The sequence below is a fragment of the Ictidomys tridecemlineatus genome, chromosome 3 (genome assembly GCF_052094955.1).
Source record: "Ictidomys tridecemlineatus isolate mIctTri1 chromosome 3, mIctTri1.hap1, whole genome shotgun sequence".
In the NCBI taxonomy this organism is placed as follows: Eukaryota; Metazoa; Chordata; class Mammalia; order Rodentia; family Sciuridae; genus Ictidomys; species Ictidomys tridecemlineatus.
Window position 1 is genome coordinate 36,203,464 of NC_135479.1, and position 26,281 is coordinate 36,229,744.

Below are 26,281 nucleotides of genomic sequence, written 5' to 3' on the forward strand. Positions count from 1 at the left end.
GCAAGGGGTGAATACAAATTTGCAACTATAATACAAATACAAATTTGCAACTATAAAGGCCATGTGACTAGAAGTATCCAATAAGATCTAAAGCTTCAAATAGATACTGAGTTTGAGAGCATATGATTCTAGGAATCATAGAAATATAAGAATAAAGTGAAAAGAGAAATTAGGATAGAAGAAAAAAGAGGACAAGGAAAGGAAAAACTGGAACTGTTGATTAAAACTTACAATATCCACTGCCTCTTTTCCACTTATGAGGCTAAAGGCAGGAAAGGATTGGAAATGGTTAGCCAAGTAGGGCATGGCTTTTACATTGATTAGGTTACTTTAAAAATTTTTTTCTTCTTAATTATACATAACAGTAGAGTATATTTTGACATATTTATACAAACATTAAGTATGTCTTATTCTAATTAGGGTCCCAGTCCTGTGGATGTAAATTATGTGGAGATGCACTGTGATTAGGCTACTTAATGTATCTTTTCATTACAGAAAGCAGAACCTTACCACCCTAAACAGTTGCTACTACTCTGAAAAATGTCTGTACTGAACATTAGTTCTGTCTTAACATTGTCTCTTGAGCTTAGTCCTGTACAGTTAAAACACAATTCATCAATATTCATTTTTGGATTGGGGAATGTAACTTAGTGGAAGAGCGCTTGCCTAGCATTTGTGAGATCCTAGGTTCCCAAGATTACTCTTATTGATGTAATTTCTAGCCCATATACTGCCATAGTTTTAACATTTCACTGTATGTAGTAATATACATAATAAATGTCTAAAAGAGGTATGTATGTATTTTTGTGTGTGGTACTGGGGATTGAACCCAGTGTTCTCTGCCACTGAGCTGCATCCCTAGCCCTTCTCTTATTTTATTATTTTGAGGTACAGTCTTGCTAAGTTGTTTAGGCTGGCCTCAAATTTGTGTTCCTCCTGCCTTAGCCTGCTGAGTAGCTGGGATTATAGGCATGTGCCACTATACCTAGCAAAAGAGATGTGTAGTAGAAAGGAGAAAATGTAGTCTACAGAGTACTGCCATACACTAAATACATAGGGAAAAAGAACTTCTTCATAATTTATCATTAGAGAATTTCAGAATGCTAGGATATTTTTGTGCTTTTAGTGGACATATTTCCAAACTAGTGAGTATGGAATTGTTAGAAATTTCAGGTTTACAGTTTGGGTAAAAGATTGATTTTTTATAACTTATATAATTTTTATTATATATGTATTTATTTATAGCTCTGAAGATGGCTGTGGTGGATATCTATCATTCGAGGTTAAAGGAGAGACAGAGACGAAAAAAGTAAGTACAGAAAAACCATCCTGCCTTCTTTCAGCTTTGGATTGTTTGATTGCATATGGTCTATAAGAATGCTTCACTGTGGCTCATCTTGTGATTTTGGGGAAGAAATTTATTCTCCTTGAGCCTCAATTTTTCATTTGTCAGATGGATATAGTATTATCTTATTTTTATGTCTTCCTTTGTTGATGTTAGGATAAAACATGAATAATGTGGTTACAGGGTTTTAAGCTCTTAGGAAAAAAAGAATAATATCAATTCAAAGTGTTTAGTCATTATATTCTTTTTAATGCCCTCATTCTTACTACTGTAATTTTATGAGAAGTCTTTCATTTAAAAGGATTACAAAGAAGTTCCGAACAAGTTTCAGGCACCCTGGTTTTGCTTCCCTTCACAGTATGTCAAAAATATACATTCAGGGGTTGGGATTGTAGCTCAGGTGGTAGAGCCTTTGCCTAGCATGTGTGAGGCACTGGTTTCAATCCTCAGAACCACATAAAAATAAATAAATAAAATAAAAGTATTGTGTTTGTCTACAACAAAAAAAATAGTTAAAACATACACACACACACATATTCATGCCAAACATGGTGACGCATGCCTGTAATCCTTGTGACTGGAGAGACTAAGGCAGGAGGATCACGAGTTCAAAGCTAGCCTTAGCAACTTAGCAAGACCCTAAGCAATTCAGTGAGACCTTGTCTCTAAATAAAATATATAAAGTTCTAGGAATGTGGCTCGGTGGTTAAGCACCCTGAGTTCAATCCCCAGTACAAAAAACATATATATAAATATACATATATATGTATTTATATAAATATATAAATATAAATTACATATTTTTATATATTTACACATTCAGCAAGGCATGGTGATACATACCTGTACCAATGACTTGCCAGGAGGATTGCAAATTCTAGGACAGCGATACTCTGTCTCAAAATAAAAAATTAAAAAGGACTGGGGATGTAGTTTAGTGGTAAAGCACTTCTGAGTTCAATCCCTGAACTAAAAATATACACATACATACACACACTGGATTACAGAGACTTACCAGTTCTGAGAGGGATTTGCAGAGGGTGTGAGTGTGCAGGTATGTGTATATGTGAAGGCATGTATGTTGAGATATTACTAAGTATAAACATAGTGGCATCAGCAATAAAAATGTGAGGGAGTAGTTGGAGGCACTCCTGAGAGACCAGATGTGATCTAAAGTGAAGTTTACTCTCTGCCTGGCTGGAGTCAGCTTCCAAGAAGTACTGAAGAAGCTTACCCAGCTACTTCCATGAGATGTTTCATTGCTAGTCATGAATTCTTCTGGAATAAATAAAGGTTCCAGAAGAATAACCCTGTGTGGTTTACTTAAATTCTCCTTTGCTTAAAACACATAATTAGACCTAGAGAGTATTGAAGAACTCAATTGTTGAGAGGTGCTGTTAGATCTTATGTTTTATGATGCCCTTCCATTAAAGATGCACAATATATACTTATTTCAAATAGCTTCAAAGTGTTGTTATGAATGCACAGTTGTAAATGTTGAATGTGTGATCATGGTGCCTTTTTATGGTTAGCAAGTTTCCCTTGAATGAGTATTCTCAATTAACATTTCCACAAGCTGAATAGATTAATTGTATAATGTGGACTCAGATTTCCTTCTGTTCATCTTAAGTGACAGACACATATTTTTCAGTATTTGTGAGTGGTAATTGATTCATTTATCTAGCAAATAGCTTTTTAGAGTCTCCAAGCCAAAGAAGAGGGAAAATGTGTGATGCTGGAGAGCCTAAAATTGTGTTAGTGATTCACTGATTGCAGAATTTTGTGGGGAGCGACTCTTTTGGATCTCTGTATTCTACCTCAGAGTGTTTTAAGATGTCTAACAAAAGCTGCATATGAAAAACATTAAATGTGAAACTTATTCTAAAAGAGATTATTATGGTTTTTATTCTAGAATTATAAGAGATCATGGATTAATCAACCTTAGAAAATTTCAATGTAAGTATTGGCTATTTTTTCTAATTTCTTCTAATATTACTGAATAGCTTTAACAAATCATTTAACAAATACTTATACCAAATTATAACAGATCATTTATAGCACTAGTTCTTAATTCAAGTTGCATGTTAGCATCACCTAGGACGATTTAAAAAATTCTGATACAGGACTGGTGGTAGAGCACTTGCCTAGCATGTGCAAGGCCCTGTATTCAGTTTCTAGCACCAAAAGAAATATAAAAGTCTTCAAGGCCATTTTGATCTATAGTGATAATAAAGAACTATTAATTTATAGTCAAAACATTAACATGAGAATTTTTTACACTAGTGTAGTAATTACAGCATGGAAAAATGATCATTTTCTAGATTTGTCATGTTTTGAAACAATGTGTTAAACATAAAATAACCTTTATCCTCAAAGGTTATAAAATTATTTTTATAGAAACATCAATAGAAAGTGATGCTTTCATTTTGCATGGTGGTATATAAAAAAGATATTTAACATTGTGTGATGATGATAGTAAATAAAGGCTTTTGAAATGAATTGCTAACTTAAATTTTACAGTTTTAAATAATGGAGGAACTTAAACTGGCAGAAAAAGCCCCAGTACTTTTTTTTCTACAATGTAGAGTCTGTTCAGGAAATAATAATACTTTCATAATAATAATTGTAGTGTTCAGAATGTTTATAATGGTTATGTGTCATAATACTCTTTTTGTAAAAGTCTTATTTGGTAGAATCTTCAATAGGTGTCTCTTGGACACTGTGGCACTGAAAGGGTCAAGTTAGCCAGTCAGACAGGTTGAGTGCATTTTCAATCTAAATAATTTATATATAATTTTTTAAAAATATGGTTGTGGTCATAAGAATGTTACATCTTATGCCTTTATTTTGGTACTTTATACATTTTTCAAGTTATTATGGTGTTTTATTTACTTTACATAGTCAGAATGTTATATATAAAGTAATACAATTGTGTGTTTAATCACTTATTTCTAAATGTTTAGCTTGTTTTCACATTTTTTGAATCATTACATAAATAATGCTATGATGAACTTATTTGTTCTCTGTCTAGGTTTTTCTTTTTTCTTTTTTGAACCAGGGATTGAATTCCAGGGGTGCTGTACCTCTGAGCTGCAACCCCTAGCCCTTTTTAAATTTTCAGACACTCTTGTCAAGTTGCAGAGGCTGGCCTCTCACTTAACAATCTTTCTGCCTCATCCTCCTGAGGCACTGGGATTATAGGCTTGTGCCACTGTGTCTGGCTCTATTTATGAATGTTTAATGGTTTTTTAGTTTTGTTTTTTTTGCACCGGTAGGGATCTAACCCAGGACCTCATGCATGCTAGGCATACACTGCACACTGAGCTATAGTATCCCTAGTCCTATTATTAAAGGTAGATTCCTTAAAGTAGAATTAATAGGTCACAAATATAGAATCATTAATAATTCTTGGTCTGGGGTTGTAGCTCAGTGGTAGAGCACTTACCTTACACATGTGAGGCATTGGGTTTGATCTTCAGTGCCACATAAAAATAAGTAAATAAAATAAAGGTATTATGTCCATTTACAACTAAAAATTAAAAAGAAAAAAAAAATCTTGGTGCATGTTGCCAGATTGCTTTCAAAAGAGGTTATATCAATTTATATTCCTTCTTGTAGTATTAGATTACTTATTTAATTCTATCCTCATCAAGACCTGTGGATTTGCAGTCCAGTGTGGTGGCACAAACCTGTAATCCCAGCAGCTTGGAAGGCTGAGGCAGGAAATCTCAAATTTGAAGCCAGCCCCAGCAAGTTAGCAAGACTCTAAACAACTTAGTGGGACCCCATCTTTTTTTTTTTTTTTTTGGCAGGGTGGGAGTACTGGGGATTGAACTCGGGCACTAGGCCACTGCGCCACATCCCTGGCCCCATTTTGTGTTTATTTAGAGACAGGGTCTCACTGAGTTGCTTAGTGCCTCACTTTTGCTGAGGCTGGCTTTGAACATATGATCCTCTTGCCTCAGCCTCCCTCGTGGCTGGAATTCCAGGCATGCACCACTGCACCTGGTGTAAGACCCCATTTAAAAGTGAAAAATAAAAAAGTCTGGGGATGTTACTTCATGCTAAATGTGTCTTTGGCTCAATCTCCAGCCCCCGCTGTATCCCCTTCCAAAACAAGAACTATGGATTTGCAAAAATAATTCAGGATCAGATTTCCCATGCTTTTTCTATAGACAATAATTATCCGTGTTCTGGTAGACACAATAATGAGTTTCTCTATCTGAATTACTGGGTTTTTCATATAGATCAGTTAAGTTTTGACTTTTACTCATGAAATTTCCTGTTACATAAATCCAATTTTAACTGGTGGACAGGTCAGTTTGGATTTATTGTTCTGTTACTATAGTTTTTCCAGGAATAAGACCAAGGGGAAGCTGATTCTGAGCATTTAGAAGTAGCATGTGTTTTGTGGTTTCAGAGGTAGCCAGTTGCAGTTATATTGAATATACAAGTGACCTTAGTATGATGGGTAAGGTTCTTTCCCTTCAGATCTTAAAGATTTACTCCAGCTGGACAAAGTGGTGCACAACTGTAATCCTAGCTACTTGGAAAACAGATAGGAGGAACACAGAAAAAAAGACCTATTCCAAAATAAAATAAAAAGCGCTGGGGATATAACTCAGTGGTAGCGCACTTGCCTAGCATGCGTAAAGCCTGGTTTCAATCCCAGTACTGGAGGAAAAAAATCTACTACTGTCTCTGCTCCCCTTTATTTTTATGAAATAAATTTGGAACTGTCAGAGCAAGGGAAAGGAGGGTAAAAAAGCTTAATGGCCTCCCTCCGCCCCCAGAAAAAAATGATAGCTTGGTAGTTTTTCTCCCTACTTTTTATTATGGGCATTTTCAAATATACACAGAAGTAAAGGTAAAACAAAAAAAGTTATTTTTCCAATTTCATTTCAGATTCTTTGTTGTTATCCTTGTTATGAGTTGGGATTTCTGTTTTGTTTTTGTTTGGTAGTAAGAAAGAAATAATCAGTCTGTATTTATTCAGTCAGCTCCTAGTCCAGGCATGGTGGTACACACCTACCTAGCTGCTTGGGAGGCTAAGGATGGAGGATTGAAAGTTTGAGGACAGCCTGGGCAATGTAGTGAGACCTTGTCCCAAAATAAAAATTAATAAGATGGAAGGCTGGAGCTGGAGCTCCATGGTAGAGTGCTTGCATAGCAAGCATGAAGCCCTGGGTTCAGTCCCTAGTACCACCAAAAAGAAAAAAAAAAAAAAATTAAAACAAACTCCTGGAATTAGTAGATAAGAATGTCTCTTCTAAGTGAAGTAGATAAGAATGTGTCTTCTAAGTGAAGAAATTCATCTAAAATAAAGGCAATTTAAATAACTGTCATATGTGAAAAATTATCTTTACTTCAAGAGTAGACTGAACTAGGCTGGGGATACATCTGTGCTGGTAGTGATTGCCTTGCACGCACAAGGCCCTGGATCAATTCTCAGCACCAAAAATTTTTAGAGAGAGAGAGCGCGAGCGCTGACCTAGTTACTACTGAATATGGTTAAAATCACTGAAAAGCAATCAGAGCTCCTGGCCACATCAACTTACCAGTTGTTGATTGGTTTTACTCCTCATCATCTTTGTAAATATTACTCTTTTGATTAGAGATTTGATCAAAAGAGATCCCCAGAGTTGCTGCTCCTGGCTCTGTTGGATATGTGACCATTTATTTGCATGATAATTGTCAAAATATAACTTCATTGGTTAATTAAGGTGAACTAGTTAATTTGGTCTGGAGAAAGGCAAAGTAACCCCTATGGGCAATGAAGAAATATATACCTCACCTGAATATTTTTAGACAGGGAGATTTCACAAGGGTCATGTGAGCAAGAACATACTTTTCTAGGCTAATCTGTCGATAGATTCTGTGTCTGCAATTTCCTAGTTATCCTGTTGGGTAGTAATTCCAGAAATTTTAGCCAACATGTTTCTGAGAATGCAAGATCTACCATTAATCTTTTCCCATTACTATAGCATTGCCTGTGCAGATAAAAGACAGTGGGGTGGGAGAAGTCACTAGTGCTTAGTGATGGAGATGATCTCCAGTGATAATCCTTATGGAGATGCTGTGGAGCAGTCACTATGATTAGTATTTTGCATTCTTAGCTTTTCTGTTTGCTTCCTGTCATGGGTAAATTAGTCATATGAGGTCAGGAATAATGTTCTTCCATTTCACTTCTGTGAGGGGGAGAAAAATGTGGCCAACTTGGGAATCCGTACATTCTCCAATGACACAGTTATGTTTTACTTTCTCTGTAGTAATGGAACGGCGTTATCCCAAGGAGGTTCAAGACCTTTATGAAACAATGAGGCGATTTGCAAGGATTGTGGGTCCAGTGGAACATGATAAGTTCATTGAAAGCCATGCATGTAGGTGGTTTTTGAGCCTTAATGAACGTGTGTGTGTGTGTGTGTGTGTGTGTGTGTGTGTGTGTTTTATGTGAAGTAAATAACATGGATATGTCTGTTTCTACTCCCCTTTATTATTATTGAAATAAATTTGGAACTGTGAGAGCAAGAAAAGGGATGTTAAGGGGCTGGGATTGTGGCTCAGTGGTAGAGTGCTCATCTAGCACAGGCGGGAGCCGAGTTCAGTCCTCAGCCCAACATAAAAATAAATAAATGAATGAATGAATGAATGAATGAATGAATTGTGTCCAACTACAACTAAGAAAATAAATAAACATTAAAAAAAAAGTAGTTTTAAAAATGGGAGGCTGAAGCCAGGTGTGGTGGCGCACACCTGTACTCCTAGTAGCTTGGGAGGCTGAGGCAGGAGGATCCCAAGTTCAAAGCCAATCTCAGCAACTTAGGGAGACCCTGTTTCTAAATGAAAATTTTTAAAAAGGGCTGGGATTGTTGCTCATTTATTAATAGCCAGCCCCTGGGTTCAATCCCCAGTACCAAAAATGGGAACAGAGTTGGATGACTCATGGAAATTGTACTTCCATCATTCTCTTGCTTTTCTTTGGTATTCTGGAGGGAGGTCATCCATTTTATATTTTGATTTTTTACTAAAAAAAAATTGAAGTGAGGTCAGTAAGGCCTAACCTAAGACAGAATGGACTGGCTGACTTTTCTACACTTTTTATTATGAAATCTATTTGGCCCTTTAGTTTTGTTCTGGGTGGTTCTTTGCCAGGGCTCTTACCCTGTTTCACGCAAATATTTCTTAGGAAGCATCACAGGCATTTATCTGAGCCAGGTTGATTGTCCTCAGCAAACACCTTGTCTGGTTGGCATTCTCAGTGACTGATCTTTTACTTCCTGTCCCAGTTTGTGTCATCCCTGGTTTATGTGTCACTCCAAAGAACTACACCCCATGAATTGTCCAGGCTTTTCCTTCATCCTCTGTTTCAAAAGCACCCAAGTTTGAATGCCCTTTCACATAATAACATGAGCAGTGCAACCTGATCTATGTTCTCAGAGGAGGCAGAAATCTTTGGTTTATGGAAAACACAATGCTCTTTTGTCCCTATAGGAGAAAAGCTGTAAAGAAACTAACTGGGACTTGAGTAGAGAACTTTTGTTATTCTTTTGCATTAGGGCAACATCAAGTAATACCAGAGATGGGTTTCACAAACTTGGTTGTATGAGTAAAAATTTTGAGAGAGAATAGATAGACCAGGAAAGCTTGGTTATTTAACAAATTATATTCATTACTTTGGGGGACACATGAATTCAGCCAATTTAAGTTTTCTAGGAGAAAATTTAAAAAAAAAAAAATTCCAGCTACTGCATTTGGAGATGGCAGCTTGAGACATTTAGAGTAGGCTTTTCTCAGTTTTTGGGTAAATTTCTAATAAAAGATTATCAATAAAAAGGATTCCCTAGATGAAATTGCCCAGCTTTTTATGTAAGACAAGAATTACTGAAAATGCTTAACAGCAGAAGTACTTATTGATGTTGATTTTGTTTTTCAAATTTTTTTTTCTTTGTTCTTTGGGGAAAACAGTGGAATTTGAACTTCGAAGGGAAATCAAGCGGCTCCAGGAATATAGGACAGCAGGCATTACCAATTTTTGTAGTAAGTATATAAAAAGGGCATCTTTATTTGCAGGGATTCTCAAAGGGGTTGTGATTTTTTTAAATTAAGCTTTTCTTTTTCAGAATGAATTTTCAATCTTTCTAGAAAAGTTTCATCTGTTAAATCCCTATAAATATCATTATATAGATTATCTGAGGTAGCATAAAAGTCATAACACATAGAAAAGAGAGTGGTGCTTTAGATGTAGGATGCATCATGTCATTTAGTGTCTCATGACAAACTTATGGGGTACTGTTACTTCTGTTTAATGAAGAAACTAAAGTTTCAAGATCAAGTTAACAGTAAAGCCAGGTCGTATGGGAAGGCAGTGTATTACTGCAGTTAAAACCATACAGCTTACGCCTGGGGATATAACTCAGATAATTTGGTGATAGAGTGCTTGCCTAGCCTATGTGATGCTCTGGGTTTGATCCCCAGCACAGAAAAAAAAAAAAACTAGTCAGGTTAGGTTTAGATTCTGACTCCACTGTTTACTGACTCTGTAATTCTGTTCAGGTTTTCATTTTCTGAGTCTCTTAGAATGAAGACTAAATTAGAGATTGTGTGCCTGGGCAAAGTGTCACATGCCTGTGATTCCAGTGGCTTGGGAGGCTGAGGCAGGAGGATCACAAGTTCAAAGCCAGCCTCAGCAATTTAGCTAGGCCCTGTCTCAAAAAATTAAAAAAGGGCTGGGGATGTGGCTTGGTGGTTAAGTGCCCCTGGGTTTAATCCCTTTACAACAGAGAGAGAGAGAGAAAGAGAAAGATTGTATGGAAAAACATAGCACCTGGCACACAGCAAATCCTTAATAAAGGCTATTTTCTTTCTTTTTTTTTTTTTTAAATATTTTTATTTGTAGATGGACACAATACCTTTATTTAGTTTAGTTTTTTTGTTTGTTTGTTTTTTATGTGGTGCTGGGGATTGAACCCGGTGCCTCACACTTGGCAAACACTCTACCACTGAGCCACAACTCCAGCGCATATACAGGCTGTTTTCTGTTGTTTTACTATTGCTGTTGGAGTGATCTATAGCATTCCTTTCTTCTGCATATTTGAAGTTTCTGTGGTAATTAAAAGATATCATCCACTACACACAAGAAGTAGCTATGGCCCAGTACAGTGGTGCATGCCTGTAATACCAGCAACTCAGAAGACTGAGACAAGAAGATCATAAATTCAAGGCCAGTCTCAGCAGCTTAGCAACACCCTGTCTCAAAAAATAATAAGTAGCTGGCTGAGGCTGTAGCTCAGTGGCAGAGCACTCACCTAGCATGTGCGAGGCCCTGGGTTTGATCCTCAGCTCACATAAAAATAAATAAAATAAAGGTATTGTGTACAACTACAACTAAAAAATAAATATTTAAATAAATAAAAATAAAAAGTAGTTAGCTTCTTAACATAGCTCTATGGATATAAGTTCAAGTGTAATAGTCTTTATTTTTAACAACAGAAACCATTTTGGAAATGTAAAATTAGCCAGGCACAGCGGTACATGCTACTTAGGAGGCTGAGGCAGAAAGATTGCATGTTGGAGGCCAGACTCAGCAACTTTAGTGAGGCCCTATTGTCAAAATAACAAATAAAAAGGATTAGGCGGGGGCGGGGGTTGTGGCTCACTGGCAGAGAGCCTGCCTCACACGTGAGAGGCACTGGGTTCAATCCTCGGCACCACATAAAATTAAACAAAATAAAGTTATTGTGTCCATGTATAACTCAAAAATATTTTTTTAAAAAGGACTGGGGGTGGTAGTGCTGAGGGTGTGGCTCAGTGGTAGAGCCCAGCACATATGAGGCCCTGAGTTGATCCCCAGCACCATATAAAAATAAATAAAATTATTATGTTCATAATAAAGGACTGGGGATAAAATGACCGTGTGTTTAATCCCCAGTTCAATAATAATAATAATAGTGAATGCAGTTTTGCAGAAAAAAAAAAAAAAAGATTTTTTGTTTGCTGATTGGTTAAGAGGCCCTTGCGTTCTGCTGCATTGTTGTTGTGGTCATGGTGTTTTCTACACCTCCAGGTGCCAGAACGTATGATCACCTAAAGAAGACGAGAGAAGAAGAACGCCTTAAACGCACCATGCTCTCTGAAGTTCTCCAGTACATCCAGGACAGTAGTGCCTGCCAACAGTGGCTCCGTCGGCAAGCTGACATGTGAGCAATTCAAGACCTGGGTGGGGAAGCACTCCTTCTGGAACACTTTAGCTTCACATGTGTTTCAGATTCTGTGGGCACCTGAGATGGCTAAGTAATAAAATCTGGGTAGCTAAAAGAATTCAGAAAGATACTAGGGAATGATATTAGCCAAATTATATTGTTATATTGTGTGTATATACAAATATGTAATGACGGGTCCCATAATTAAAAAAGAAAAAAAAAATTCAGCTGGGTCCAGTAGAGTACCCCTGTAATCCCAATGATTTGAGAGGCTGAGGCAGGAGAATCACAAGTTTGAGGCCCTAAGCAACTTACTGAGACCCTATCTCAAGATAAAAAACAAAAAGGCTTCTTTGTTTTACCAGTGTTCACAGTCTGTTTACTGTTGTGGATATTCTGTTTATTTACTGGAGATATGGCTCAATGGTAAAGTGCCTCTGGATTCAATCCCCATTACCCTCCTGCTCCCCAGTTGTTTTCAAAAAGATTTTAGAAGTTCATCTCAGAAATAGTACAGCACTGACAATTAAGAAACAACTGGGCCTCCTGCAATCCTACTTTCCTATTGTAATCTTATTTTTAAAAATTAGTATGTTCTGCCTAGCTTTCCACCTGTGCCTTTTTTTTTTTCCTTGTATGATTTGCATTGAAAATCACATTCCTTTCTCTTCTCCATGAATGCTGTTGGGATGTTCCATGCTAAGAGCTCTTATTTCATACAAACTAACAAACTTTCCTTAGCCAATCCAAGGAATTTTTTTCCCTCAGAAGAGATTTTCTTTCCTGGTCAGTATAGTAAGGTATCCTATAAAACATTATGTAGTTTATCTTATTATATCTTTTCAAAGTGACTTTCCTGATAAAGTCCCATAGGGACTTTTGGAAATTGCCTTCTTTGATATGACCTAAGCTTAAATTCCTTTTCTTTGTTTTAGTGATTCTGGGCTGACTCCTTCCATTCCGATGGCTTCGAATTCAGGTAATTATTTCCCAGGCAAGTCTTTTTTGTATGTTTGGTGCTGGGGATGAAACTCAGGGCTCTGTGGATGATAAGCAAGCTCTCTACCACTTAGCAGCCTCCAGCCCCAGGTAAGTCTTGATTGTGAAGTTTGTATTTGAGAGGTGATCCAGCAGTCCTCCTCTTCTCAGTGGATTAATAGTAATCAAATGTTCGGCTAATTTATAACCAGAGTACAAAGACAGGTGAAGAAAGGATTCTAGAAAGGTAGCTTCTTTGTTTTACTAGTTTTCACAGTCTGTTTACTGCTGTTGTATCTACCACAGATTCTGAGATGCATCTCATACAAGATAAGTTAAAAATCTTTCTGATATGGGGAAAGAAACATGTTACTTGCCAGAAACTTCAGGCTTTTTATAAGTGATAGACTTTATGTATTTCTATTTCTAAACTTTAACTCTTTGGGTATGTCCTATTTTTGAGATTAGTTTTACAAAGCAAGATTAAGCCATATGCTGTCTGATGCTCTTGGTGATTGGAAATCAATGACTAGGGATTTGGGAAGGTATTACTTGTGTTGCTCTGAACCAAGATTGTGGTGTTTCTTTGCCTGTTTTCCTAGTTATCATCTCCCTCTACTCCATAGTAGATAGATAGCCATTTCTCCTAATAAGAATATACAGACCATTCCACTGAGTAGGAATAGAGTAGTCAAAAAGCAATTCATGGGGGCTGGGGATGTGGCAAAGACACAAAGATGTTGTGTCCGCCGAGAACTAAATAAATAAATAAATATTAAAAATTCAAAAAAAAAAGCAATTCATGGGGCTGGGGATGTGGCTCAAGCGGTAGCGCGCTCGCCTCGTATGCATGTGGCCCGGGTTCAATCCTCAGCACCACATACAAACAAAGATGTTGTGTCCACCAAGAACTAAAAAATAAAAATGTTTAAAAAAAAAAAAAAAAGGCAATTCATGGGGCTGGGGATATAGCTCAGGTTGGTAGAGTGCTTGCCTCGAATGTACAAGGCCCCCAGCACCAAAAATAATAATAATAATAATTTGTTCTTTTACCATTCTTTGAAAGCTCCCAACAATGTACTTTGCTAAATTATTTATGATATTCAGAATCTAGATAGGGCTCAGATAAGGCTCTTTGATGAATAATATTTCCCCCCCTTTGTTTTAAGTAAATTATTTCTGAATACTTAAAAGAGGAAAAGAAGCCATTTAGGGAGTTGTCAAGACAATGAAATCCATGTTTTATTTTCTAATTTTCTTATTTCCAGTCCTTCCATGCAATCTAAATACAGAATACTTAATACTGGCTAATTAAAATGAATGAACTGGCTAACATGATTACACAGCTTTGGTATTTGTGGGGTTTTTTGACCACATGCACTCACTTATTCACTGTTTTTTTGTTTTTGTTTTTAGGCTAGCGTTAGTTTTCCTCACCCCTTATATTTAGGTTGAGGAGACCCTGCTTTCTTACTGTTGGGAGTTGCTCTTTAGGTAATGAAAGGTTGAAAGCCTGGCATCACTGCTTGTAGCCAGCCTCTGGTGACTTGTGAGATGCCATATGATTTTTATCTTCTTTTTTGAGCATTTAGGGTAAGCCCTTATTGCCTTTGTTGATATTATAGAGGAGCCTCTTTTCCAATAGAGCAGTTTAAAATAGTCCCTTCTCTTTCTGTAAAAGATGTTCCCCATAAAACTTGTTAATATAGTATTCTACATTTTCTTTTGCCTAACTCACTCCATTCACCCCTAGAACATTAATCTCAAATATACATTCAAAATACACCCAATCCCCCCACCCCCACCTTTCCCGCCGCTGCCACCCCAAACTTGCACCTCAAACTTCCCATCCTGGCCTGGCCAGTGATCTCCTGTTTGGATTTCTTTCTCAGGTATGTGAGTTGACCTTAGTTCCTGCTTTGCCATATAATGGCTTATTGTTCCTGTGTGTGTATCTTTTAGGTAAACAGGGCTCCTTTGAAAGGAACAGATATTCTCTCACATATTAATAAGAAGGGCCTTTTGCTGGCCTAACAGTTTGCCTTTGATCTGAAGGCACATGGTATTTGGTTAATTACCATGTTTACCTTGTCTTGCTGGCATAGTTGGGAGGATTAGGAATGTCTCTCCTGCAGAGTTGTTATTTCCATTATCAGTTGTCAAGTTAGGCAGTGGATGTCCTTTCTACTGAATGACATTTGGGCTTCGGATTTTAGTCTCCTATGTGGTAGGAAGAAATGGATCATAACTGCTGTGATGAGCAGTCATATTACATGCTAAGATATATGAGATTGTGTACTTTGGCAGAGCAAAGGACATGTGAATTATCATTTTTACTTTATTTTTTTTTTAAGACAGAGAGAAGAGAGAGAGAATTTTTTAATATTTATTTTTTAGTTTTTCGGTGGACACAACATCTTTATTTTTATTTTTATGTGGTGCTGAGGATCAAACCCAGCACCCGGAGCATGCCAGGTTAGCACGTTACCACTTGAGCCACATCTCCAGTCCCTCATTTTTATTTTCAAGTGAATATTGGGATGTGCATGTTTCTAGCTAAACAGGCCTGAGGGACAGGTTGAGTGCAGATTGATGTATTGATCCTACACCTAACTGGTCTGTGCTTCGAACTTTGTTATACTTTATACCAGAGCAGTTGTTGCTCCTATGAAATACATGTTTTGTGTTTTTTTTCCTGCCTGTGTCTTGTAGGTAGACGGAGTGCACCACCCTTGAATCTCACTGGCCTCCCTGGCACAGAAAAGCTGAATGAAAAAGAAAAGGAGGTAACAAAAAGAAGGGGACTTTGGGGAAGAGAATACGGGCTGATTATTCATTTACTTGTTATGAGAAGCCTATTAAAAGCTGGGCATGGTGATACCCTTGTCTGTAATCTCAATTACTTAGGAGCCTGGGGAACTATCTCAAATATAAAAGACTGGGGCTGGGGTTGTGACTCAGCAGTAGAGTGTTCGCCTAGCACGTGTGAGATGCTGGGTTCGATCCTCAGCACCACATAACAAAGAATAAAATAAAGACATTGTGTCCAACTACAACTAAAAAAATATTGAAAAAAAAATATATATATATATAAAGGACTGGGGATGTAGTTAAACCCCAGTACCACATATACAAAAAAAAAAAAAAAAATTACAGTATCAAGCCTATTTTGCCCTGCTCATCTAACATGTACACAGGTCTAGTGTGTCCCAGTAGTCTAGGAGCTATCCTTGGTAGGTTTCAGAAAGCTCTTTTCTTGCCAGGCATGGTGGTGCATACCCATAATCCCAAGGACTTGGGAGGCTGAGGCAGGAGGATTGCAAGTTCAAGCAAGACCAGTCTCAGCTGGGCATGGTAGTGCACACCTGTAATCCCAGCAGCTTGGGAGCCTGAGGCAGGAGGATCACAAGTTCAAAACCAGCCTCAGCAACTTAGCCAGGCTTTAAGCAACTCAGTGAGACCCTGTTTGTAAATAAAATATAAAAAAGAGAAGGGATGTGGCTCAGTAGTTGAGTGCCCCTGGGTTCAATCCCCAGTATCAAAAAAAAGCAGTCTTAGCAAATTAGTGAGGTCCCAAGCAGCTTAGCAAGATGCTGTATCAAAATAAAAAATAAAATGGACTGGAGATGTGGTGGTAAAACATCCCTGGGTTCAGTCCTTAGTGCCAAATACAAACAACAACAAAAAAACTTTCTTTGCCCTGCTACCATTCCTCTTTTGGGGGAAGTTCATGTGATAATGTCAATTAGATAATAATGATTCTTATTTACTGAGCATTTACTTTGTGTCAGACAGTAGGTACTTTATGTAAATGAAGTTTTTTTTATAAACTTAAAATAACTTACATGAAAATAGGTATTTCCTATGAGATTGGTCACTTTGAGAAGTTCTGTACTTATTCCAACGATGTAACCTTCACTTAAAACATTTTTGGACTGTCTGTATACCACTTTCTATAGTCACAAATTAACTTTATTCATTTGTTTTGTGGTGCTGATAATTGAACCCAGAACTTTGCACATGCTATGTAAGGGTTCTACCACTAGCTATGTCCCTAGCCCTAGTCACACATTAATTTTTATATATATAGTGGGACTGGGAATGTAACTCAGTTATAGAGTGCTTGCCTAGCATACCTGAGGTCCTGGGTTCTATCCCCAGCATATCTCTCTCTCTCATATCTCTCTCTCTCATTCTCACGAGCCCCCCCCCCCCCTCTCTCTCTCTCTCTCTCTCTCTCACGCACACACTCTGCCCTTGTCAGATTTTCAACAGGATATGTCTGAGACATGAAGTCCATATTTCAACAGAGAAGCATCCTTTCTGCTCCTCACGTACCCCTTTTACAGTTCCCAAGATCAGTCCCCCACCTGCCATTCTGTGGCATTAGCTCATGTCACAAGGAACCATTGTAGTGCAGTTCTGTTTTATCCATCAGGAATGGTAAAGATTATTTTGGAGGTAGAAGGAGGTACATATTTTATCTACATATTGCTTAAGAAAGTCACAGGCCAGTTCTGATTAAAATTTTGAATGGCCTGGAAATATTTTTATCCTTAGCCACATAATGGTGACCTCAGACTACTCATTGCTAGATAATGGCAGGTGAACTGGAATTGAGCAACCTTTCTAGGTTTTTAGCAGTTAAAGTTGCCTCTTCTCAGAGTAGGAAATGTAATCACAAAAACAGGGACTACTCCTTAATGACAGTAGTAACAATAATGTGATTCACACTTGGGAATCTAAGCACCTATACTCTGTCCCCACTGTGCTCTGTGGCTCTTCCTGGACAGAGTGTTGGGATGGTGTTGGGCCTCCACCCAGGCATTTAATGCTCCACACCTGAGTGAGCCAGGCTCCTCAGGAACACATACATGTATTTCCTAACAGAACCAGGCCCCTGAGCCAGCCTGCACGTGCTATAGGCTCTCCTAGCATCACACCCTGATTTTTTTCTTCCTGGGTGTCTATCCTTAGGTAGTGTTGGTCTCCAGATAGGAACAGACTAAGTGGAATGTGGTCCAGCCACTCAACAGCTCCTACAAATAGTTTGAAGTTGATGTCACTTTTTTGTTTTTTGCTGTACCTGCTGGATTAAATTATGAGAAAGACAGATGTTAATGTTTATTAAATTTGCTGTGTCTTACAGCTCTGTCAGATGGTGAGGTTGGTCCCTGGAGCCTATTTAGAATACAAATCTGCTCTTTTGAACGAATGTAACAAGCAAGGAGGCTTGAGACTGGCACAGGCAAGAGCACTCATCAAGATAGACGTGAACAAAACCCGGAAAATCTATGATTTCCTCATCCGAGAAGGATACATCACTAAAGCCTGAGGCTCCAAGGGCTTGGGATCACAAGTCAGAAGTTTGGAATGTGGTGGGTCAAAGGACAGTAAGCATTCTGAAGAGTTTGATTTTCATCCAAATTATCATTGTAAAAAGAGGGGAAGGACAAAGGAAACCTTCAGTTGTATTAATGTCTGCTTTCTTCTTTACCCTGCTTTAAAGCACTCCTATGTTGGTATTGTGCTGCAGAGTTGTGTGTTAGATAAGCTATTATTAAATGTGAGTGGGCATTTATTCCTAACACCTCTTGTAACTAAAACAAGAACCATAGTACCTCACATCACAGTGTTGGTAGAAATAGAACCAAACCAAACCACAGTGTTTATTCCCAGGAGTTTAGCTCAGATCCTTGTACTTGAGAGCTATTTGCTGATTATCTGTTTTGCCTTCAGACATTGCAGAGATATTTAGAATAAAAGAGAAAGGTTTGAGAGCATGAGAAAGGCTCTCTTCTAAGGATTTTTTAAGCTGAAACTTATGTTTATAAGCAAAGAGGAGGAATATCTCCCCGTGATGTTCTTGTCCCAAACTGCATCTCTGATGTCTGACTTTGTACTTTGCAGTGTGGCTGTCTGATCTGTAGTAGACTTTTGAGGAGGTGGCACCGGATATAAAATGTCTCTGTTATTTTTAGAATTAATGGATTAAAGTGTTTTTGCTATTTAATTTGTGGATGTGTCGAATATTCTGGTAACTAAAGCACACTTAGGGTGTTGGATGCCCGCCCCGTCACGCTGCACCATCTCTCCTAACATGTGTGTCCTGGACTCACCCTGTTCTTACCCAGGGTTTCCCAGGATACCAGGTCCCTGAGGATGGAGATGATGCAATTAACCTCAGCTTTGCTTGGACTGAGACCTGAACCCTAATTTCTTATGGTGAAAGGCTAGCCTACAATAAAAGCTGCTTTTAAAACAGAAGTAAAACAGCTTCATATACAAGACTCACTAGATATGGGATGAGTAGCACCACCACAACTGAAACTTGGACGTCAAACCTTTCTGTAAAATTAGAAGCCAAATTCATGGATATCTTATTTCTGCTAGAAGCAAAACGTATATAGAAATTTGTGCAGAATCTGCACAGATCACTTCCAATAGCCAATGATTCTTCAGTTCCTTTAACATTCAAACATATGAGTAGTATGTGGTTGTTGGGAGTATCAGTGCAAAGTTTTGACTGATGTAAATATGCTTGCAGTTTGCTAGTAGACATCATATAGGGGATGAAAAGTGAAAAGGATACTTTTTAGAGAATTTAAATAGAAGAATTCCATTCTTTGAAAAGGATGGTTTGTGGAAATGGTTTTCTTTTTTTGCATAGTTTTATCTCTAGAAAACATATTCCACCACCACCATCACCCTGGTTAGTTATGAAGGAATTGCCTCTTATTTAAGAAACATATTTCATGTTTTGAAAATTTGGGACACAGTAGCCATCAGAGCAGAATCCTTCATCTTGATTAAGGGAGGCTTCTTGGGAGAGGTGGGTTTTGAGGCAATGGTAAGATCAAGAGGCAAGAGAAAAATGGCAGATGGAAGTGGGAGGCTGTTCTAGACATAGGAGGTGGGGGATGGTGTGGGGGCAGCAGTGGGAATAAGGAAAATGGTGCCAAGAGATGTCTTTGGCTAGAACACAAGGGGCAGCTGTGGTAGTTAGGAGTGGGAGGTTAGTAGGACAGACTGATAGAAACCTCAGAAAAATTGAGTGCTGAAAAATGGGTGGAGAATCAGTAAATTTGAGGAGGAGAAAAACATGGTTGAAAATAATGATAGGGGGGCTGGGGATGTGGCTCAAGCGGTAGCGCGCTCGCCTGGCATGCGTGCGGCCGGGGTTCGATGCTCAGCACCACATACAAAGATGTTGTGTCCGCCGAAAACTAAAATATTAAAAAACTCTCTCTCTCTCTCTCTCTCTCTCTCTCTCTCTCTCTCTCTCTCTCTCTCTCTCTCTCTCTCTCACTCTCCCTTTCTTTAAAAAAAAAATAATGATAGGAAAATAAAGTTGCAATAACAAATGACTAGATTTTAGAAAGTAGGATTATTACCCAGCTTTGCAAAATTTAAGACCTAGTATCCCTAGTGGGTTTCTCAAAGGTCTAGCCTTATTTTGGGTGAGGAGTACTCTTGAAAGGAGTCCTAATTTTTTTGCATTTATAATGAAAGAGCACTTACTGGTATCCGATGTGAGTATCTTAAATACATTATTTCCTTCTGTGTCATCCCCTAGAGAAGGCCACTTTTTAGTAATAAAAAACCAGAGCTGGCAAGGGTCTTTCCAAAAACATTGGATCTCCTTCTTTGCTTTTAGGCAGGGTTGGCCATAAACCAACTCCACTGATTAGATGTCACTCCTAGTCCAGATCAGCTCAAAAGAGGGAGAGTTTACTCTGGAAACTCAGCAGTATAAATAAAGAACAGGATCACAGAACTCAAGAATTTTTATTCCAATTTAACAATAAAGATTTCTGGTGTGGGGCTGGGGATGTGGCTCAAGTGGTAGTATGCTCGACAGGCATGCATGAGGCACTGGGTTTGATCCTCAGCACTACATAAAAATAAAATAAAGATATTGTGTCCACCTAAAACTAAAAAATAAATATTAAAAAAATGATTTCTGGTGGAGTTTTATGCATATCTTTCTCTCCCAGTGGTAGGAAATAGAAAACAAATTTCTTTCCATGTAATGAGTCTCTCCTGTACTCAAAGACCAAGACTGTTTCTTGAGATCAGTTAATATGAAATATTTACAGATTATTTTTCCTGGGTTCCAGTTTCTATCCTCCTCGTTTACCTTTCTCCCCACCCTTTTTAAAACCTGAACTTCAATTAAGCAAACCAGTCATTGAAATCTTCTTCAGCTGGTGAGTTAACTGGAAAAGTAGGAAGATTGATAGTATTCATCAGTAAAAACACAATCCCAATTGATAAGTTATTCTAATTTAGGAAATATGTAATCAGAGAACAAAAATCTCTGCTGTGAAGAATCAGAGGCCCAGGGCTGGGGACATGGCTTAGTGGTAGAGCACTTGCCTAGCATGCATGAGGCCTTGGGTTCCAACTTCAGTATTGCAGAAACAAAAGAATCAGAGGCCCAAATTACACATTCCCTATTTACTTAAAAAAAAAACACTTTTCTATCCATCTCTAGGCAGGAGAGTGATCTGTGTTCTAAACAGCATTCTGCAACATCACCCATCCATTTTTTTTAAGTATGTCTTTGTGAATGCTTTCTGTTTTTTTTTTTTTTTTTTTTTTTTTTTTTAACTTGTTTGAATTACTGAACTGGGAGCTTTGTTTTCCTTTCCAATGTGCTTATCTCAGGTACAATGGGATATTGCCATTTCTGTGGTCTTTTTTTGATTTTTCTGATACTAGAAATTGAGCCCAGGGGCACTTTACTATTGAGCTTCATCCCCAATTCTTTTTTTTTTTTTTTTTTTTTTTTTAAAGAGAGAGTGGGAGAGGAGAGAGAGAGAGAGAGAATTTTTAATATTTATTTTTTAGTTCTCGGCGGACACAACATCTTTGTTGGTATGTGGTGCTGAGGATCGAACCCGGGCCGCACGCATGCAAGGCGAGCGCGCTACCGCTTGAGCCACATCCCCAGCCCGAATTCTTTTTATCTTTTACTTTGAGGTAGTTGCTTAGGCTGAGGCTGTCCTCAAACTTACCATTCTCCTGTCTCAGCCTCCAGAGTTGCTGGGATTATAGGTGTGCCCCACTGTACCAGGCTCATTTCTGTTGGTCTTGTGTAGAAAAGGTGGCCCAACTAAGGTAAATGATCCCTCTTTGATCAGACATAATAATTAGCCCTTTTGAATGAAATTGAACAGGATCTCAGAACTCAAGAAGGATTAGAGCAGCCTGTATGGTCAAAGTTATGTTGCCATAGGACTTTTAGGAGTGGAAGAATAGTAAAGAACATTTAATTTGGGGGATTTTAGAACCTAAGTAGCCTGTCCTGGAAACAGGCATCAGCACTGAAGTCTTAGTGTGCTGCCTTTGAGGAGGGGATAGAGTGGACAGTTTCCATGTGTAATGGAAGGAAGTTCTTTTTCTATTCATCGTTTGCCTGCTCTCCTGGCTTCCAGTAGTAGAGGTATATACTACAGTGAAAGAGTATCAGCTGCCCTTTGATTTGATCAGCCAAGCTTATAAATCAAAAACATAGGTATTTGAGGGAAGGATGAATGTTTCGCTCTGACATTAAAATTGCTTTGTCACAATGAGTTACTTGCTTGTTACCCATCACATGCCCTTTCCTTGTAGTAATGGTAATAAAGTGGGGATAAGAATATAGATAGTGCTGATCAAGGTGGCACATGCCTGAAATCCCAGCGACTCAGGAGGCTGAGGCAGGAGGATCTCAAGTTCAAAGCCAGCCTCAGCAACTTAGCGAGGATGCAAGCAACTAAGTGAGACCCTGTCTCTAAATATAAAAAAGGGCTGCAGGTATCGCTGAGTTTGATTAAGCACACTTGGGTTCAATCTCTGGTTACACCTCCCCCCAAAAAAGAGAGAGAATATAGACAGTGAAGATTAAAGGCTTAAAACCTAAAGCCAAGAGGAAAAAAAAAAAAAAAAAAAAGGTCACTGCCCTTGTCTTTGAAAACCCAGTGCTTAAACTTTGCTAGCCCAGAATTCAGAATTGTTCTATATCTTTTAGGGCTGAATAATTGAATTTGATGCATTCATTATCTACTTTGGAGCACAGGAGGTGGGTTTCTGTGGCACCAGACTAATCTTGGGTTGAATTCATCTTGTCTTCTAAGCCAAGCAATGGTTTTTCTTCTTCCTTCCTTCCTTCCTTCCTTCCTTCCTTCCTTCCTTCCTTCCTTCCTTCCTTCCTTCCTTCTCTTTTTTTTTTTTTTTTTCCTACATTTCCCTGTGCTACTTGGATTGAACCCAGGGTCACTCTACCACTGAGCTATATCCCCAGCCCTTTTTATTTTTTATTTTGAGATCGGATCTCATTGAATTGCACAGGCTGGCCTTGAATTTAGGATCCTCCTGCCTCAGCCTCTGGAGTCACTGGGATTACAGGTGTGCACTACCACACCCATCAAAGCAATGATTTTTCATCTAGTATGATCACTCCTGAGGTCTTATGTAGGGGAAAAAAATTCCAGATGGCTTACTGCCTTGGTTCAGAATACGTTGACTAGAATCAACATCTTAGGAAATATAGAAAGAAGACCTCATAATCATTTTAAGAAACCAGCACTTTCTTAGATTGAAATGTTGTCATCTTATCACCTCTTATTCAGTGAACTGACAGCTAAGTTCCAATTCATGACACTTCAAATGCAGCTCTCTTTTGTTAGGAGAGCTCTCTCCCAAGGGTACTTCCGTTTCCAGTTGTTTGAAATGACCTAGCCTCTCATTTCTCCCACTGAACAATAGAAAAACTGATTTGCTCCCCCCACCCCATTATCACCCTTCATGTAGGGAATTTCTTGAAAACAGAAACGTTTTAAGAAATAAAAAAAATGGATTCTGGGATGTGGAACTTATTTATTGTTTTGGTACTGGGCTTGGAACCTGGGACCTTGCATGTGCTAGGCAAATACACTACCACTGAGCTACAGCCATAGCCCCCCACCCCCCGCCTTTTTTTTTAAATCAATCATTGTAATTTATTCATTAACCATTGGTTAAGCTCACTCGCGCTCGAGCTCTGTTTCTCTCTTGCGCTCGTTCTCTCTCTCTCCTCTCTCTCTTTCTTCTTTTGTGGTGCTGGGGCCACAGCCCCTTTTGAGACATGGTCTTGCTAAGTTGTCCTTGCCCAGGCTGGTCTTGACTTACCATGTTCCTCCCTTGGCCTTTTTTGAGTATCTGGGATCACATTGTTGACATAGGCAGCATTCAGGGTAATTGACTAGTTTCTCCCAAAAATTGTTGAAAAGGAGTATGAAAAGTTCAGATATGCCTTGAAGGCACTGGCTGCCAGGTATCAAGGATGGGTGGGCTGATGTGAATCTTCTGTGACTGAGGGCAGCAGTGTTCTGACCCTGATAACATAAGCATTTGCTGTTGTTGTCGGGAGAGATGGGAAACAGCTCTTCCACCTGTTACCACCTTGTCCCATGTTAGAATCCTCTTTTTAATCAAGAGCAATCTGCAGCAGATAAAGCTACTCTGCTGGGGGATAGGAGCCAGAGCCCCCATGTACCTAAACTGTAGCCAGACAGCTGAAAGCAATGTCAACTTTTCCTTGATCCCCCCACTCCCCCCCCCAAAAAAAATAATAATCTTCTCCTAGTTCTGAGTGTACACAGCTTCAGATTCAGGACACCTGTCAGATCTAAGTCAGGGCATGGGTTTTAACTTCATGATGTAAAGCAAAAAACGCTTTTGAGAGCACAGTCTCCCAGGAGTGCCTCCGCCCCCAGCAACTGCAGAAAAGAAGGCGTCCATCTGTGGGAGAGAAGGGTGGCTATAGACGTCATTGCATCATCCAGATCCCAGCTGTGACCTGGCTCAGAGTTTTCCAGTTAAAAATAACCATGGCTAAGACTGGGAAAAAAGTAAATTGTTGGGTCTCCATGGAAACTAGGAAGAGGAAAGACAAAGCATGGGATTTCCAGCACAGGTGGCAAAATTGGGGAGGATATAGGAGCCCTAAGCTTAGAGGCCCTCTGATGAAAAGGGATACCCCTAATTAGCATCCAGGATATGCTATCTGCCCCAGGGCTTTGGAGACACACAATGCAGAGGGTATGTTTATACGGAAGTATGCTTCTTGAGTCTGGTGAAGAATTATTTGAGGTTACTGACTTTCTGTTACAAATTTGCTACTATTTAGCAAAGCAAGAGCAGATGGGCAACTCAGGAGGTTAGATGTTGCCTTTTAACCCATCTGGGAACCTTTGCTGCTCTACTATCACATTCCACTTCATCATTTGCATAGTCAGCGGCTTTGGATGTTATGGGTAGCATTCCATAACCAGAGGGAAGTCTCCAAGCTTTTGGGTTGACGTGTACATGTACTTCCCTGTTGTAGGACCAGGTTTTTCCTCTTTGGTGTGGTAGGAAGTTATGCAAAGCAGCATTAATTACATTAGGTGTCTTTAAAAGCATGTCTTTTACCTTTTATGGTGGTGTTATCATCACTATAGGTAACTAACTCTTGGGGGAGGGGAATATTTTCTTTCTTCACTAAAAAAAAATTTTTTTTAGTTGTAGATGGACACAATACCTTTATTTATTTTTATATGATTCTGACAATGGAACCCAGTGCCTCACATGTGCTACGCAAGCACTGTACCACTGAACCACAACCTCAGCCTTCTTTGTTCTATTATTTTTTTAAATTTATTTTTTAGTTGTAGTTGGACACAATACCTTTTATTTTGTTTATTTATTTTTATATGGTGCTGAGGCTCAAACCCAGCACCTAGCACACTGCTGAGCCACAACCCCAGCCCTTCTTTCTACTTTTTAAAGAAGATTTTTTAAAAATATTTTTTCCTTTCAAAAAAAGTACCAGTGCTATGAAGGAGGGTGGGGGGCACTTAACTCCTGAGCCACATTCCCAGCCCTTTTTATTTTATTTTTTATTTCGAGACAGGGTTTCATTAAGTTGCTTAGAGTCTTGCTAAGTTGCTGAGGCTGGCATTAAACTTGTGATCCTCCTGCCTCAGCCTCCTGAGCTGCTAGGATTAAAGGTATGCTCCACCATGCCTGGCTTAAACACTCACTTTTGTTTTGTGTGGGATTTTTTGGTGGTGCTACTAGGGATCGAACCCAGGGCCTTGTGCATTCAAGGCAAGCACTCTACCAACTGAGCTATATCCCTAGCCCTCTTAAACACTCACTTTTAAATGAAGGGTTTATGCAAGAAATAATTGAGGAAAAAGTACGGATTTTTTACTTTTTTGACATTTTGACATTTTTGTTTACCTGCCTGGTGTGTTAGAAAAATCTGAGTACTAATCCTTGTTCTGCTATTTAGTAATATGCAACCTTGGGCAAATTTCTTAACCCTCCAGTCTAAAGTGTGGTTGATAATCCCTACCTGACTGGGTTTGGCAAAGATTAAATGGGATAAATAAAGCTGAGGGATGTGATCCATGCTGGAGCATCTGCCTAGCAAGTGTGAGGCCCTGGGTTCCACTCACAAGTACTACAAAAGTAAAAGATGAACAGTGGGGGGATAAGGTATATATCACATAAGGCATACAACACAACTGGCATCTCATTTTCTTTCCCTTTGAACCTTTGCTAGTTCCGTTTAACTGCATTCAGGTTGTACCACATAATTCATATCATGCTAAAGTCACATGGAAAGACACTGAAATCTGAGCCACAGAATATAAAAAGAAGCAGAGGTGTATTGTGCATGGATGCTGTTTATCTTCAAATTCTCATCACTGCATCATTGCCGTAGCCCTGGTATTGAATTAAAGGT

At 38.7% G+C, this 26,281-nt stretch overlaps 1 protein-coding gene and 1 non-coding gene across 4 annotated transcripts in view; one reads left to right on the forward strand and one right to left on the reverse strand.

The window, feature by feature from the left end:
- The window catches only part of Tada2a (transcriptional adaptor 2A), a 53,958-nt gene extending 35,423 nt beyond the window's left edge, over positions 1-18,535 (forward strand). For all 3 annotated transcript variants that reach the window (XM_078042392.1, XM_078042394.1, XM_078042393.1), the window contains 8 exons: positions 1,246-1,309; positions 3,258-3,301; positions 7,615-7,725; positions 9,311-9,382; positions 11,409-11,541; positions 12,480-12,523; positions 15,235-15,308; positions 17,672-18,535. In XM_078042392.1, the coding sequence (XP_077898518.1) occupies positions 1,246-1,309; positions 3,258-3,301; positions 7,615-7,725; positions 9,311-9,382; positions 11,409-11,541; positions 12,480-12,523; positions 15,235-15,308; positions 17,672-17,857 (728 nt within the window). In that variant the 3' untranslated portion in view covers positions 17,858-18,535. The remainder of the gene's footprint in view (positions 1-1,245; positions 1,310-3,257; positions 3,302-7,614; positions 7,726-9,310; positions 9,383-11,408; positions 11,542-12,479; positions 12,524-15,234; positions 15,309-17,671) is intronic.
- A 7,061-nt stretch (positions 18,536-25,596) lies between these two features.
- Trnas-uga (transfer RNA serine (anticodon UGA)) lies at positions 25,597-25,666 on the reverse strand. The gene has a single exon. It is a non-coding gene; the product is annotated as a tRNA-Ser (tRNA).
- Positions 25,667-26,281: the final 615 nt, after the last annotated feature.